At 42.7% G+C, this 15,541-nt stretch overlaps 1 protein-coding gene across 2 annotated transcripts; it reads left to right on the forward strand.

Moving 5' to 3' along the window:
- The first annotated feature begins 1,971 nt into the window (after window positions 1–1,971).
- Window positions 1,972–15,252, forward strand: LOC135519314 (vesicle-trafficking protein SEC22a-like). Of its 2 annotated transcripts, XM_064944479.1 has the most exons (7): window positions 1,972–2,224; window positions 2,965–3,179; window positions 5,805–5,968; window positions 6,281–6,454; window positions 9,389–9,507; window positions 9,816–9,884; window positions 13,918–15,252. In XM_064944479.1, exons 2-7 carry the CDS (start codon window positions 2,998–3,000, stop codon window positions 14,116–14,118), a joined length of 909 nt encoding a protein of 302 aa, XP_064800551.1. In that variant the 5' UTR covers window positions 1,972–2,224; window positions 2,965–2,997; the 3' UTR covers window positions 14,119–15,252. The 2 variants fall into 2 exon arrangements, with proteins under 2 accessions (XP_064800551.1, XP_064800552.1); XM_064944480.1 differs by lacking the exon at window positions 9,816–9,884.
- Window positions 15,253–15,541: the final 289 nt, after the last annotated feature.

A 15,541-nucleotide genomic window follows, 5' to 3' on the forward strand; every position in this document is an offset into this window, starting at 1 on the left:
CGCACCCCCTAGGGCCGTATTGCGTAAGTAAACAATTGTCAGTTTCATAACTGAAAATGTACAATTATTTTTGTAAAACTGACTGACTTATCCTGAAAAACAGAATATTGGGATGCAGATACCCCCCTTGTGCCATTGAGTACATTCACATTTTTGAAGTAATCAACTGGGTGGGACTTCCTATGGGTTAAGGAAGGATCACATAATTCCATCCAGGTCACCAGGAGTGCTCAGCCAATGAATTATACTCGTGAGGGAACATTCCAGAACTGCAGATGACAGTAAAACACCAACCTTTATACCTGTTCAAACAACACACTCTAATTCAGTGGTTCACAACCAGGGATATAAGGACCCCTGGGGGTACTTGGCCTATCCACAGGGCGTACTTGATAGGACTCATGAGACCATAGGCTTACTGGTGAAATACACATGAGGGGGTACTTCAGGAGGTTGGTGGCACCTTAATTGTGGATGGTAATGGCTGGAGCAGAATGAATGGAATTGTATCAAATACATCGAACACATGGTTTCCATATGTTTGATGCCGTTCCATTAGCTAGGTTCCAGCCATTATTATGAGCCGTCCTCCCTTCAGCAGCCTCCATTGCTTCAGGGTTGCTTCAGGCAGAGCATAATTCAGTTGGTGGTACAGTAACCGAAAAAGGTTGGGAACCACTGCTCTATGTGACAGTGTGCGCACTTTCAGTTTGTTTGCCAACTCATAGAAGAGGAAATGGACTACTTCAAAATCAAGATGGCGCTGCCATGCTCTCACAGATGCCATAATGTGACAGATACAATTTTGTGATGTCTATCTAAACTCTGTCTGGTAAACACAGACAGAGTTTCTATCCTGTGTGTACAGTAGCTAGCTAGCTTTCCAATGGATGTAACTGGATCGGACCACGCTTGGTGGGAAGATGGCGGAAGTGGATGCAGAGTTCGAATCAAACAGTGTTTCGAGCAAATTTTGTGAAGACGAAGGTACTGAATGGACAACAGTAGTATCAAAAACTGGAACATAAAGGAAATTGTCTAAAATTGGAGTGGAGCATACGTGTGAGAATGCTAATGAATCGCTTGTTGGGATGCGTTTGTTGAGTAAGGATGTATTACATTGTATTTCATTCATTGTATTTCTGAAGAACAGAGGAAGATTGCAGTGGGTCTCAAAAGGATCCGGACAACTAAAGTGTGTGTTTTGAACTTCGTGGGTAGAGCACCCGTCACAGGAGTCATCTCAGGGGTGATGACGGATATTCAGGTTGAATACCTGAAGAGAATTCCTGGTGTGGCTGGTGCCCAGCATCTGACCCACTGGGTGATTGGCGAACAAGATGAAATTCTGTTGGTCCTGTTGTTTTTTGATGTAGAGCAAATACCTACGCAAGTGTTGCTTGGTTTTATAAGATCCGCCATAAGAGGCTTCGTCCCCAAACCCCTGCATTGTATGAATTCGAAAGAATTTGGCCATGTTTAAAGTGTGTGCAGACAAACAGAGTATACTGAAGAACGGTGTGTAGAAGGACGACTGTGTTGCAATTGTGGTGGGGATCATGAGTTCCTGGAGTGACCTGTAAGGGTGAAGGAGATTGAGGTTGCAAAAGTTAGAGCGCGCAATCGAATCTCCTATGTGGAGGCGATTAAAAGAATTGAGAAAATTGAGTGATGCTAGTGAAGATATGGATAAGAGCGTCTGCTAAATGACTTAAATGTAAATGTAAATATGGTAGTGGACACACTACAGCCTTTGGTAAATGTTTGCTTCCAGACAAAATATACTCTGTGTGTTAAAAAGTTGGAATTTTTTGCCTTCATTGCCACAGTTATAAATTGTACAGTACAAGTCTCAAAGAAGTCTAAGAAACTGGACATTATTGTGGCTGTGGCAGAAATGTTTTTGGGACTTAATAAGGATTTTACTTCTGAAGACTTGTAAGGGGTACTGGCACCGGAAGACCCGCCCTCCAATGTTCCCCTTGAGCCTGTGTAAGCATCAGGTCAAATCAGTAAAAAAAAACAACAGAAAAGTTGTTTTTAGTTAGTTAGTTTTTTTTGTTCTGTTTCCATCCCGCATAGTAGGTGGCGGGATGCACATTCAATTGTGTGATCGCCAATACACCATAGAAGAAGAATGGATGTAGCTATAAAAATGAAACGTGCCCGGTGATGGTACGGTAGCAGCAACTTCGCAGCGGTGCATTGACACGTGTCTTTTCAGGTTAGCTTGCAAAATAACAATTCATGTCCATGTGTTTTGAAGGCCATGCTTGACAATGTTAGTTTTGCTTTTCCTAGCTAGCGTCCTACAGCAGTAGCCATGTGCATTAACTAGCTGGTAACTTTAGTTAGCTAATTGACAGCATGTAGGAGAGCGCAAAGGGCTTGTTTGAGGAATTAACGTTAACTAACTAGCCAGATAACTTTAGCAAGGTGGCGCCTTTGTTTTTGAAGTTATGCGACATAGATATAGCTAGATTTTGCAATGCTTTTAAAAGCTCCGACTGAATATGCGATGTAAATTAAGCTAAACCGCTAACTAGCAACTAGCACAATCTTTAATTGTCAGCATTATCCTGCTACAAAAGGTAACTAGCTACTTGTCCAGTGTTGCTGAGCTAGCAATGCCCAGACAATCGCTTATGCGTGGACCATATAATGGCAAACTGACAAATGTTTCAGGCTCACTCAAGACACATATACCCTGTTAATAACTAGCTTGCTAGCGAGCGTCTAGACGGTGTGGTGGGCACACAGTTGTCGTTAGTACTAGCAGTTCCTCAAGGTGCTATCCAAGGTACTGAACCGTGGCAGTCTAGATTAGATGGTAGTATTGATATGCTGCCAGGCTGATCTGGCAATTTTAGTTCAAATTGATCAGATTTAGTTCAATTTTATCAGAATGCTCATGACTTCACAATCCTCATGCCCTTGAATCTATGAACATGCTCTGTTTTGAAGGTGTCAGTCCAGAGTGCGTATAGAGCAGTAAAGATGTCCATGGTCCTGTTTGCCTTGGTGATGAGGAGTACGGATGGTCTACCCCTGTCTGCCACCACAGACTATGAGCAGGATGAAGGCCTACAGGAAATCAAGAATCAAATCAAAACTCTGTCTGAGAAACTCTCCACGTTCCCAAGCCGCTGCTCTCTGAAGACAGGAAAGTTCAATATCCAGTAAGTTTGGCTTAACCGTGAATCATAGTGGTATTATCCAATATTTTATATTAACTCTTGTAGTAGACTTTGATATTTTCACCACCCAAAGTTGCTAGCAGTTCTCTATACCCGCTCAGACTGCATCGCTCAGACCAGCTGGCTAGAGTTTTTACGGATGTATTCAACATCTATCCCAGTCTGTCCCTACTTGCTTCAAGCTGTCCACCATTGTTCCTGTGCCCAAGAAAGCAAAAGTAATTTTGTTCAGTTACCATCACCTGTAGGTCTCACTTCTGTCATGAAGTGCTTTGAGAGTTAAGGAGCATGACTTCCAACTTACCCTAGGCCCACTACAATTTCCCCCCAACAGATACAGATGACGCAGTCACACTGCCCTATCCCATCTGGACATAAGAAATATCTATGTATAATAATGCTGTTTTTTGACTACAGCTCAGCCTTCAACACTATAGTGCCCTCCAAGCTCATCACTAAGCTCAGGCCCTGGGTCTGAACCCATCTCTGTGCAACGGATTCCTAATGGGCTGACCCTAGGTGGTGAAGGTGGGCAACACCACCACTATGCCGATCCTCAACACATGGTGGCCCCACAAGTGTGCGTTCTCAGCCCCCTCCTGTACTCCCTGTTTACCCATGACTGTGTCCACACATGTCTCTAACTCAATCAAGTTTGAAGACGACACAACATTGATAGGTCTTATTACCAACAATGACAAGACCGGGTGGAGGTGAGGGCCCTGGTGCCATAAAACAAAAAAACACCCTATAACCTCAGTCAACAAAACGAAGGAGCCTATCGTGGACTTCAAGAGACAGCCGAGAGAGCACGTCCACATCGACGGGGCCACAGTGGTGAGGTTGAAATGCTTCAAGTTCCTCGACGTGCACATCACTGACAAACTGAAATGATCCATTCACAATGTGTTGAAGGCGCAACAGTGCTTCTTCAACCTCAAGAGGCTGAAGAAATTTGGCTTGTCCCTTAACCTTCCCAAATTTCTACAGATGCATCATCGTGAGCATCCTGTTGTGCTGTATCACATTCTTATATGGCAATTGCGCCAATCACAACTGCAGGGCTCTCCAGAGGGTGGTGCTGTAAGCCCAACGCATCACCGGGGGCACACTGCCTGCCCTCCAGGACATCTACAGCACCTGGTGTCACAGGAAGGTCAAGAAAATCAAGGACCTCCGCCACCCGAGCCACGGCATGTTCACCCCGCTACCATCTACAAGACGCAGAGAGTACAGCTGGGACCGAGAGACTGGGGGGGGGGGGGGGAAACCCGTTTAGATCTCCAGGCCATCAGACTGTTAAATAGTCACCACTAGCTGGCCTCTGCCCAGTACCCTGCCCTGAACTTAGCCACTGTTCCTTGCCAGCTACCACCCGGTACTCTACCCTGCACCTTAGACTGCTGCCCTATGTGTACAGTCATTCGACAATGGTCACTTTAATGTTTACATGCTCTTTTACCCACCATATGTATATTCTATATTGTGGTCTAGGCTTATCCTATATAACTACTGCTGTAAACACCTTTTCTATTCATTTGCTGTCCATTTAGCATTTATATTCTGGACTGATATTGCTAATTATGATATTTCTTAATTCCTTCATTGACGTTTTTTAGATTTGTGTGTATTGTTGGGTATTACTGCACTGTTGGAGTTATAAAACATGAGCATTTCTCTGCACTTGCAAAAACCTACAATGTCTACGTGACCAATAATATTTGCTAGTATAATTTTGCTTTCAATGGTGGTGTTATCACTCTGTCCTCATTTTATAAAATGCTTAGAGATCATCTGTTTACATGGAAATGGGTTATTAGCTAATTGGTCCCATTAAGACAGCAGATATTGGCTTGAATAAAAAGGAGTGTATACACACGCATCCCTCTCTCCAGCAGCAGGGTTTGTTGGCCATCCACTACAGTCTGAAGCCTCATTTGATATCTCAAGGTCCTTTAATCAAGGCACAACGTTGGCCTTGACACTGAAGGAAAGTAACTGAGGATGTGCCAGACAGCATTTAAATCACTGGTTAATTTAATGGAAAGATTTAAAGATCCTTTTGGGCAATTCCTAACTCTGATGTATTGGACCTTTAAGGGGTTCTGCTCTGGGTGGGTGGGGCCTTTAGTCAGCCCCTGCCTGGAACTTTCCAAATTATTCATCATAAGCAGAGAGGGGGGGGGAGAGGGAGCTCGCTGTTCCCACTTCCCCCTCTTTTAAATGCCTGTTGGGTGAGTGTTTCTTTCTGAAGTTATTTAGTGGTAAACATACTGGCATCTCTCTGCTCTACAATGCAGTCACACAACTAACAAGCCTTCAATCCACCTGATGTTGATTAGATTTTCTGTAGTTTTATTGATGAATTTGTTGGAAACACGTCTGTGGTGAGGTTTTTAAAAAAAAAATTTTTTGTTAGGCTATATCTTAGATCATTCTCCAAACAGATGGTTTGATGCCAGTGTTTGTTAGACATTAATTGAATTTGGTCTTAAAGGTCATCACATGCAGGGACATTTCTTAGTTTTTCTGATTTGGTTGGTGTACTTATACTGTACTTCCCACTGTTCAGCACTGCAATTGCAGTAGATGATGGTTGTGTGTTAGTTTCACCAGTTCTCTGGGAATAGGATATCTGGTGGCGTGTACGGAGAACTGTCCCAACGCCATGGCCTTCTGTTTCCTGGAAGAGCTGCAGAATGAGGTTCTCCAAAGGTGCGACGGCTTTCTCATCCGCAACGCTGTGAGGCCTTACTCCTTCAGCGAGTTTGGTGAGTTTCGCCTCTGTTTTCCCTAGCCTAGTCCCATGTTTGTTTGTTCCTATAACTAACTCATATGGTCTGTATCGCATGACAACATGATATGTGACCCCGGCTATGTTTTCTCTACAAATGCATATTTTGCCTTACTGTCAAATCAAACTGGGTTTCCCTGTTATTTTTTTAAGCAACACTTTCAAATTGAAACCCTGTTGTATGTCTAATTACTATTATACTAATCCTGTAATGACAGATGCTGCTATGACCTTCCTTTCTAGTGTGGGCTGTATTTTTAATACCTTTTTTTTAACCTGGCACTTCCAGATGACTTCCTCCAGGATACGAAGCAGCGCTACAATAGCTCCTGCTCTCTGACCTCTAAGATCAACCTGGCTGACATGCAGTCAGAGCTCAAGATGATACCGACATACCAGCTGTCCCCTGAGGACCTACGGTTCGGCTTCTCACGCCGCAAGGTCTTCCAGTACAAGAGCATATGTAAGTTCCACACATGCACACACCGGGGCTTCCGTTAGCCGGTAATAGCTGGCTTTTCGCTGGAATTCTTTTTTGGAGGCCAGAGTTCCCGAGTTGGATGACAGTTGAAGTACATTTTTACAAGTCTCCCCCCTCCCAGTTGTCTTGAGTGCTCGAAGTCAGATCTTTCCGAGTTCAGTTATTTTGAACGCAGCAACTGAAGGCAGGCTTAATCGGGGTCACACCACTTTGTAATGAGCTGGATGCAGTATGTATTTAGACACACTTCATTGTTTAAATACATATTATGAGCCATGTCAAAGTAGCCTATTGGGGTCTCTTTCTACATTTTATAATGGATATTTGTATCTGTCACAAACTGCTCACATGTGAACTGTTTTCCCTCTAATTGCATTATGGAACAAACATTACTGCATAGCCTACTGCCTTGTGTGCATTGCTGCACTTATGTGAATAAATAATAGTTTATCAACATATTTTAAGCTAAATTTTCTGATCTGTTGCATCACTCATTGCTTTTTAAAATGTTTATTTTAATGTGACCTAGGCCTATTTGTGTGAATTTGGAATTTCTTTCACAACTGTCCCAGTGTTTGGCTAGGCTATTTCTTTCTCGACAAGCTAAGCAATAGACTAGGTAGCCTGACACAATGTACGCTAGTGACTTGTTGGCCTTTTTCAATCAAAGCACCTAGCTGCCTTTGATGCTTTTAGTCACCAAAATATGACTCTTCACATAAGCTTTAACAATCACTTAACTGTGTACTGAATGACAAATGGAGTTCATCTGCATTCCAGCCAACTCATTCTAATTGTCCCTTATCCCATTTATTTATGCCTTTACTGTAGGTATCTCCCATTGTCACGTTAGCACATGTTTAAAATGGCTTCCATCCATGCCATACCTCTAGGACAGCTTGGTTGGGGAACAGAGCCTAAGTTAATCACATGAAAGCCCTATGGGGCAGCTCTCTGAATGACACCTTACCCTGCAGCTGTTTGTGTGTCTGGCCCGGCCACTCCATTAGTGATCCCTGACTGAGACAGGCCTCCATAGAGCCCCCCCTGCCTCTCCTGACTCTCTGGATCAGTAACTTCTGACACCTTCACATCTGTAACCCCAGCTAAGTGATTCTGCCCTGGGTCACCACTGCTCCTCTCTCCCTCAAGAACCACTGCTTTCGTATTCACCTTCCTATTGCTCGCTGTGGATATGGGAAGAGTAGGATTGATAATCACATTGTTTTAACGCTGTAGTTAAGATTTCACATTTTGGGATTGAATCAGTGGTTTCTTTTCAGATGTTGGGAGAATTCTAAGATTGCACATGATGGTGTAGTGCAGGGCTATTCAACTGGAGGCCCGAGGGCTAGATCCCACCCTTTTATCAATTTAGTCTTGTCCCTTGTGACAGACTGGCTGATTGATACCTTGTCATCTTAAAGGCTTGAAAGAGGATCAAACATTTATTTTTCAGTAAGTCTGCAGTTTTTAAAATAAATGAAGTACTTTTATAAAGTAAACGCACATGGCTGATGGCTAAAACAAAATGTTTTTTCAACACATTCAGGAAACACCTTTTCAAGGAAACACAGGCCCCGATTACACATTGCACGCACCTGTGTCTGTTAGCCATTCCCACCAATTAGGCAATACAACTGGTAATGTTTGGAGATGACAGTGCAGTTAATGGATTAAATGAATGCTGAGTTGATGCAGAAAAGAAATGGCATTGCATCACAATGAATACTTTGAATCAATTAAAAAAAATATACATTTATTCCATAGTGAACATGAATTAAAAACAATTCTGACCTAATGGCAAGTGCTACAAGGCCTATTTAGTGTGGTTTCTGGCTGTTTTTCTAGCACTGATTTGGCATGTTTAAAAAAATAAATAAAAGTAATTTGCTATGAATTTGGCTCTTTCAATGGTTTGGACTATAAGCTATTATGATCCCATGCATGAGAACTACAACTCCAAATTTCAGTCTGAAGGATGTTCTAGGAACACATACTGTACGCGCCTTCTGTTTCTCTGTGATGCAACATGTTCAAATGTAATGCTATAACCTAATGACCGGGGGAAATTAATTCAAAGCATCCTTCAGATTGACATTTGGAATTGGGCTACTCGATTGCCATCCATTTGTTATTTATAACTTTTATTGAGAGGATGGCAAGGTCAGATTCAAATGTTCCTTAAAACAGAGAATCAAATAAATAGCTTGCTGGTCCATATTTTCACTCTGTTAGGGGAGGAAACATTTTGTTTTCAGAGGATTTTAAAACTACCTGATGACTAATCAACAATTTTAAGTGCTTTGTATGGCATGTGTTTTTGATAGTTCTGAAGACCACATTCAGCAACCCTGGCATCCAGTAGTCCCATTGGATAACATATCCTAATAAGCTAAGAAACCCCTGTTCAGACTCCTGATTACCCCAAACATATTCGTATGAGACTGTTATTAACTAATAATTTAGCTTTAGTGTTACCGCCCATTAATTCTGTTTGGCCTCAAAGTGATGCGGACATTCTAGAGTGAGCTCAGCATCCCACAATCCTGAGCTGTGGTGACGCAACATGAGGAATATAGCAGGGGCAGAGATGCCTCTTTTTCCTTAGATGTTGTAGTTTCTAGTTTTGATGTTTGGGTGTCTTTTTGTTGGTGTCTGTCCCCTCCAGCAATTCACTTTTTGAATGTGACTCCCATAACAAATAGAGTTGAGTAGTGCTTTATTTTCAATATTGATATGAATGTAGTCATGACTACTTCACACCAAACGTGAAGTCTCTGGCAGGGAGTGTGTATTGTGATGTCCTTCAGGACAGGATGTGGCTGTTTATTAGAGCTTCTTAATGCATCTATGGCCCATTGGCCAGCAGGTCATTACTGCTGATTCTTTACAGTTCCCTTTCTCTCCTCCCAGCTCCCAGCCAGCAGTTTGAGCCAGTGTCTCTACCTGGCATCATCTCCTGTGTGCTAAGCATCTTCTGTGGAGGCCTCAATCTACTCCAAGGGTTTCATGCCATAGAGGGCTTTATGCAGGTACAGTAAGACCGTAGAGATGCATTGCATTTGGTTTAATTCTATGGGTATGACAAGTCAACATCTGTAACTATATAATATGTAAAACCAAGCCTTCCTAGGAATCATTTAAACACCTTAGTTGGAGGTGAGCTTACGCAGTTCAGGGGCTATTTTTGTCCAGTGCTTTTGTTAGCTGGTTGTTTTCCGGTTTCACCAAGCCTTTGTGAAAGCCTACCTGCAGCTAAACATTCAGTGGCTATACATCAATTTACCTATATCTAGACTTCTCCCTTCTCTACCTCCTTACCTGTCCTGCGCATCTGCAGAGTTACAACAACGAAGACTTCAATGACATGATTTCCTTTTTCCTGGGCACAGCAGCCTGTTTGTATCAGGTAAGTGATGCTAGTATGAGTAAGAGCAGCCTCTGCCTGGCTGACACTGCTGGGTGACTAACAACCCTGCACTTTATATCACAGCATGATTTACCTCAACTTTGTGTACAGAGGGGGGGTTGTTAGACCATGTGCATTTGGGAAATATTCAGACCCCTTCCCTAAACATTTATGTTGCAGACTTATTCTAAAATGTATGAAATAAATAAGTTCCCCATCAATCTATGCTACCCCATAAGGATAACGTGAAAAAAGGTTTTGAAAATGTATTAAGTAAAAAATAACATTTAAAAAAAAGACCTTTACACAAGACTCAAAATTGAGCTCAGGTACATCCTGTTTCCATTTATCATCCTTGATGATTATACAGCTTGATTGGAATCCACCCTTTGGTAAATTCAATTGATTCTACATGATTTGGAAAGGCACTCATGTATAATTAGTCCCACAGTTCAGAATAAAAAACCAAGCCATGAGGTTGAAGGAATTGTCTGCAGAGCTCAGACAGGATTATGTTGAGGCACAGATCTGGGGAAGGGTAATAAAACATTTCTGCAGCATTGAAGGTCCCCCAAGAACAGTGGCTTCTATCATTCTTAAATGGAAGAAGTTTGGAACCCTCAAGACTCTTCCTATAGTTGGCTGCCTGGCCAAACTGCGCAATGAGGGAAGAAGGGCCTTGGTCAGAGAGGTGACCACGGTCACTCTGACAGAGCGCCAGAGTTCCTCTGTGGAGATGGTTGTCCTTCTGGAAGGTTCTCCCATCTTTGCTGCACTCCACCAATTAGTCCTTTATGGGAAAGTGGCCAGATGGAAGCCATTCCTTAGTAATGGGCACATGAAAGCCCACTTGGAGTTTGCGGAAATGCACCTAAAGGACTCTCAGACCATGAGAAACAAGATTCTCTGGTCTGATGAAACCAAGATTGAAGTCTTTGGCCTGAATGCCAAGCGTCACGTCTGGAGGAAACCTGGCACAATCCCTACAGTGAAGCATGGTGGTAGCAGCATTGTGGTGTGAAGATGATTTTTCAGCTGCAAACACTGGGAGACTAGTCAGGATTGAGGCAAATTACAGATCCTTGATGAACACCTGCTCCAGAGCACTCAGGACCTCACTGGGGTGATGGTTCACCTTCCAACAGGACAACAACCTTAAGCACACAGTCAAGACACCGCAAGAGTGGCTTCGGGACAAGTGTCTGAATATCCTTGAGTGGCCCAGCTATAACCTGATCAAACATCTCTGGAGATACCTGAAAATAGCTGTGCAGCGACACTCCCCATCCAACCTGACAGAGCTTGAGAGGATCTGCAGAGAAGAATGGGAGAAACTCCCCAAATAAAGATGTCATACCCAAGAAGGCTGTAATCGCTGCTAAAGGTGTTTCAACAAGGTACTGAATAAAGTCTACATAAGTATGGAAATGTAATATTGCAAACATTTCTAAACCTGTTTTTAGGGATGCACGATATATCGGAATCGGCCGTTATTAGCTAAAAATGCCAACATCTGGTATCGACCGATGTCTAGTTTAACGCCCCGATGTCAAAGCTGACGTGCATATCTATATAACGTATGTACATGACTTAATGACGCCACGAAAAATTTGGCACTATATGTGCAACACAGCATTCCTAAACTAGCCCACAATGTATGCTGTGTGGATCGAGCAGTCAGCAGAGTAACAAGTGCGAAATCCATTGAAGCCAAGATAATGGAATTCATTGCCCTTGACAATCAACCGTTCTGTCGTGGGTGATGCTTTTGCCGACTGGTCGAGCACGGGTACACACTACCAAGTGCGCTATTTTTCGATGTTGCACAGTAATGGCGTTACTGCTATTAGCTTCACGACACATACTTTGGACTGCCGTTTGCGTTTTTGCGTGTCAAGATGCAGTAGCCCTGTCAAAGCTGTACAAAAGTCTGCAAACACCCGCCACGAACGGTGTGTTTACAATACCGCATTGGTAATAAAGAATCATTTGTTTGACCAACTTCTGGGCTGGCTAGCTTTAGCTTGGTACCTAGCTAGCACCAATACAACCAGCCTGAAAACAATGACCAGTAGAAACTGCAGTCATTTTCATTGTTCGCAATGATTTAGGAATCCTTCTGAGTAAGTATTAACTAGGTTGCCACTTGTTCGCCTATTGAAGTTGAACTTCAGTTCATGAAAATAAATAGCTAGTCAGCTTGGGCAACAGGGTTAAGTTGCTAGCTTCATCTGGCTAGTGAGGCTCGACTGCACCGGATTATGGTTTGTGAAGCTAGCCACAGTAAGGATTAGGCACAATAGTGGCATTTTCTGTTTGCCTTCAAAATAAGTGACAGTAATACAAATGGCCATAAGTATGGCATAATTCTACTAACTGCAAAATCCACTTGTGGCTAATCCTATTGTGGCTAGCTTCACATAGATGGGTCTGACTTCCATTAATCAAATAAGAACAGTCTTATAAATTAGGGTTATTTTTAGATGACACCTAGCTATATAGTTAGCTAGCTACTGAATTAAACTGAACAAAACAGCAAATATGTGGAAGCAAAATAATAAATTTTTAGAATAAAGCTGTAATGTCAAAGGGTCTGAATACTTTCCAAATTCACTGTATATGCAAAAGTATGTGGACACCCCTTCAAATTAGTGTATTAGGCTATTTTTAGCCACAGGTTGCTGACAGATGTATAAAATTGAGCACATGCAATCTCCATACACGAACATTGGCAGTAGAATGGCCTTACTGAAGTGCTCAGTGACTTTCAAAGTGTCACTGTCATTGGCTGCAACCTTTCCAACAAGTCAGTTTGTCAAATTTCTACCCTGCTAGTACTGCCCCGGACAATTGTAAGTGCTGTTATTGGGAAGTGGAAACGTCTAGGAGCAACAACGGCTCAGCTGCGAAGTGGTAGGCCACACAAGCGCTCAAAGGGACCGCTGAAGCACAGCGCGTAAAAACATTCTGTCCTCGTTTGCAACACTCACTACTGAGTTGCTTCCAGAGGCAGTTTGGAACGTCGGCACAATAGCTGTTTGTCGGGAGCTTCATGAAATGGGTTTCCATGGCTGAGCAGCCACACCATGTGCAATGCCAAGTCACAGCTGGAGTGGTGTAAAGCTCGTCGCCATTGGATGCTGGAGCAGTGGAAACGCATTCTCTGGAGTGATTAATCATGTTTCACCATCTTGCAGTCTGATGGATGAATCTGGGTTTGGCGGATGCCAGGAGAACCGCTACCTTACCCAATGCATAGTGCCAACTGAAGTTTTTAGCCGGAATAATGGTCTGGGGCTGTTTCTCATGGTTCGGGCAACACCACTTAGTTCCAGTGACGGAAAATCTTAACACTACAGCATGCAATGACATTCTAGATGATTCTGTGTTTTCAAATTTGTGTCAACAGTTTTGGAAGGCCCTTTCCAGTTTCAGCATGACGGTGACCTCTTGTACAAGGCGAGGTCCTTACAGAAATAGTTTGTCGACTGACCTGCACGAGCCCTGACCTCAGCCACATCGAACACCTTTGGATTGAATTGGAATGTTGACTGCGAGCCAGGCCTAGTTGCCCAACATCAGTGCCCTCACTCACTAATGCTCTTGTGGCTGAATGGAAGAAAGTCCCTGCAGCAATGTACCAACATCTAGTGGGTGCCTTCCCAGAAGAGTGGAGGCTGTAATAGCAGCAAATGGGACACCAACGCCACATTAATGCCCATGATTTTGGAATGGGATGTTCGACTAACAGGTGTCCACATACTTTTGGTTGTGTAGTCGAGTAGAATGTGAAAATTGTAGCAAAGTGACCTGGGGTACATTGGAAAATATGTATTTGTTTTAAATGGAGCCTATGGCTTTTTTGATTTCTCTTAGCAAATTGATGCGTGCACTAAATTGGGGCATCCTGATTTTAAAATCATTGATCATTTACTCGCTTGGTTTGAAAGCAAAAAGATTGGCCTTCTGCAAGGGATCTTCATTTTCAATACAAAGCAGTAGCTCTAGTCTCAGTTGACCTTTCTCTCTGCAGTTTTACCTGTTTGCTTACTTCTCTGTGAGGAGGAACAGCAAGTCATTCCTGGCCTTCGCCCTGATCTGTCTGTCCAACATCTGCCTGTTTGAACTGAGGAGCGTGTGGCAGATCCTCTTCCACGTGACTGTAGCGGCCTTCATGACACTACAGATCAGACTGAGGCAGCTGCAGTGCAAATCTCCGGACTACAACGTCTGACAAACCACAACCACGAGACTTACAACCAAACAACGAGGGGGGAGACTAAAACAAACCACAACCACGAGACTTACAACAAGAGGGAGGGGGGAGACTAAAACAAACCACAACCACAAGACTTACAACCAAACAACAAGAGGGGGAGGAGAGACTAAAACAAACCAACTTTGTCTGAAAGATACTTACCGCCAACTGCAAAACTAGAAACCACTACAATGTCTAAGGAAAAGAGGTATCTCTGCCTTTATCTTCCTCCCGTTGCGTCTCCACCACAGCTCAGGAACGATGGATGCTGAGCTCACTCTAGAGTGACCTCAAGTGATGCAGACCAATAGGATTAATGGGTGGTGCCGCTACAGCTAAATTATTAGTTAATTGGCTAATAACAATCATGAATGTCTTTGGAATTAACAGGAGTCTGAACAGGGGTTTCTGTCTTAGACTGTTAGTAAATTGGACTACTGGAGACCAGGGTTTGTTAATGTGGTCCTCTTTTTGCCATGTGTACTGCATGTCCAGTGAGGGTTAGGCCAGTACTCAACTGTCATTCTCTGAATCCCTGACATCCCATACGTGTCTCACATGTTTAGACCATATTTGTAGTTCAATTTTTTTGTTGTTGACATGGCTAGTAAATATTTGTATTGATTATGAATTTACTTTTGAATAAATGATGTGCATGATTATGGTCTACTTTTATTTTGGCCAGTGATTTTTATTTTTTTAAGGCATGCAATTATGAACACTTACTAAGCCTGTAATGTCCATGTTTTCATTTGTTGCAGGCATCAGTCATATGCTATTGCTTGATAGAGTTGGGTATGGCATATGTTTAAACAAGTGGTGTTATCCCACTGTCAGCATTGTCCTCATCTTGTCAACTGACAGACCCCTGGTGCAGAGGTGGTAACAGCAGCCACTGCTGGAAATTATTTAATTTAGCTGTGAGCCCTCACCAACCCCATATTTGAGGGTATTAGATAATTTACTGATGAGTTAAGGAATTGTGCAATGAGTGTTATGCTTTTTATTTTGGGTGTATCCATGGCCAGTGTCAGTCAGACTAGATCTATTATCTCCACTCATGTTTAGTGACTAAACATGGAACCAAGTATTAAAAACCAATTGAACTACCTACATGTATATCTGGGGACTGACTACTGCACTGATTCAATCCTTAAAGGTCCAATATTTGTATTTGAATATAATTTCTGAGTAACAATTTAAGAACCTTAAGTGTGATTTGCTTATGATTAATATGGTCAAAACAACCCAGCTTAGCAATTTCTCAACCAAGAATTTTTGCTAGGACAGTCAGTGGTCTGAGGGAAACTGAAAACTAGCTGTAATTGGCAGAGGTTTGGAACTCTCTTGGTCTATTAACAAATGTATGGCTTGGTGATGTTACCAGGCAGGTCAAAAC

The sequence above is a fragment of the Oncorhynchus masou genome, chromosome 29 (genome assembly GCF_036934945.1).
Source record: "Oncorhynchus masou masou isolate Uvic2021 chromosome 29, UVic_Omas_1.1, whole genome shotgun sequence".
NCBI classification, from domain to species: Eukaryota; Metazoa; Chordata; class Actinopteri; order Salmoniformes; family Salmonidae; genus Oncorhynchus; species Oncorhynchus masou.

Excerpts from the sequence above, each read along its gene's own strand:
- LOC135519314 (XM_064944479.1), top strand. The coding sequence starts at position 2,998 with ATGTCCATGGTCCTGTTTGCCTTGGTGATGAGGAGTACGGATGGTCTA. Across the intron at positions 5,969-6,280 it reads TTACTCCTTCAGCGAGTTTG|ATGACTTCCTCCAGGATACG; the intron begins GTGAGTTTCGCC and ends TGGCACTTCCAG. Across the intron at positions 6,455-9,388 it reads CTTCCAGTACAAGAGCATAT|CTCCCAGCCAGCAGTTTGAG; the intron begins GTAAGTTCCACA and ends CTCTCCTCCCAG.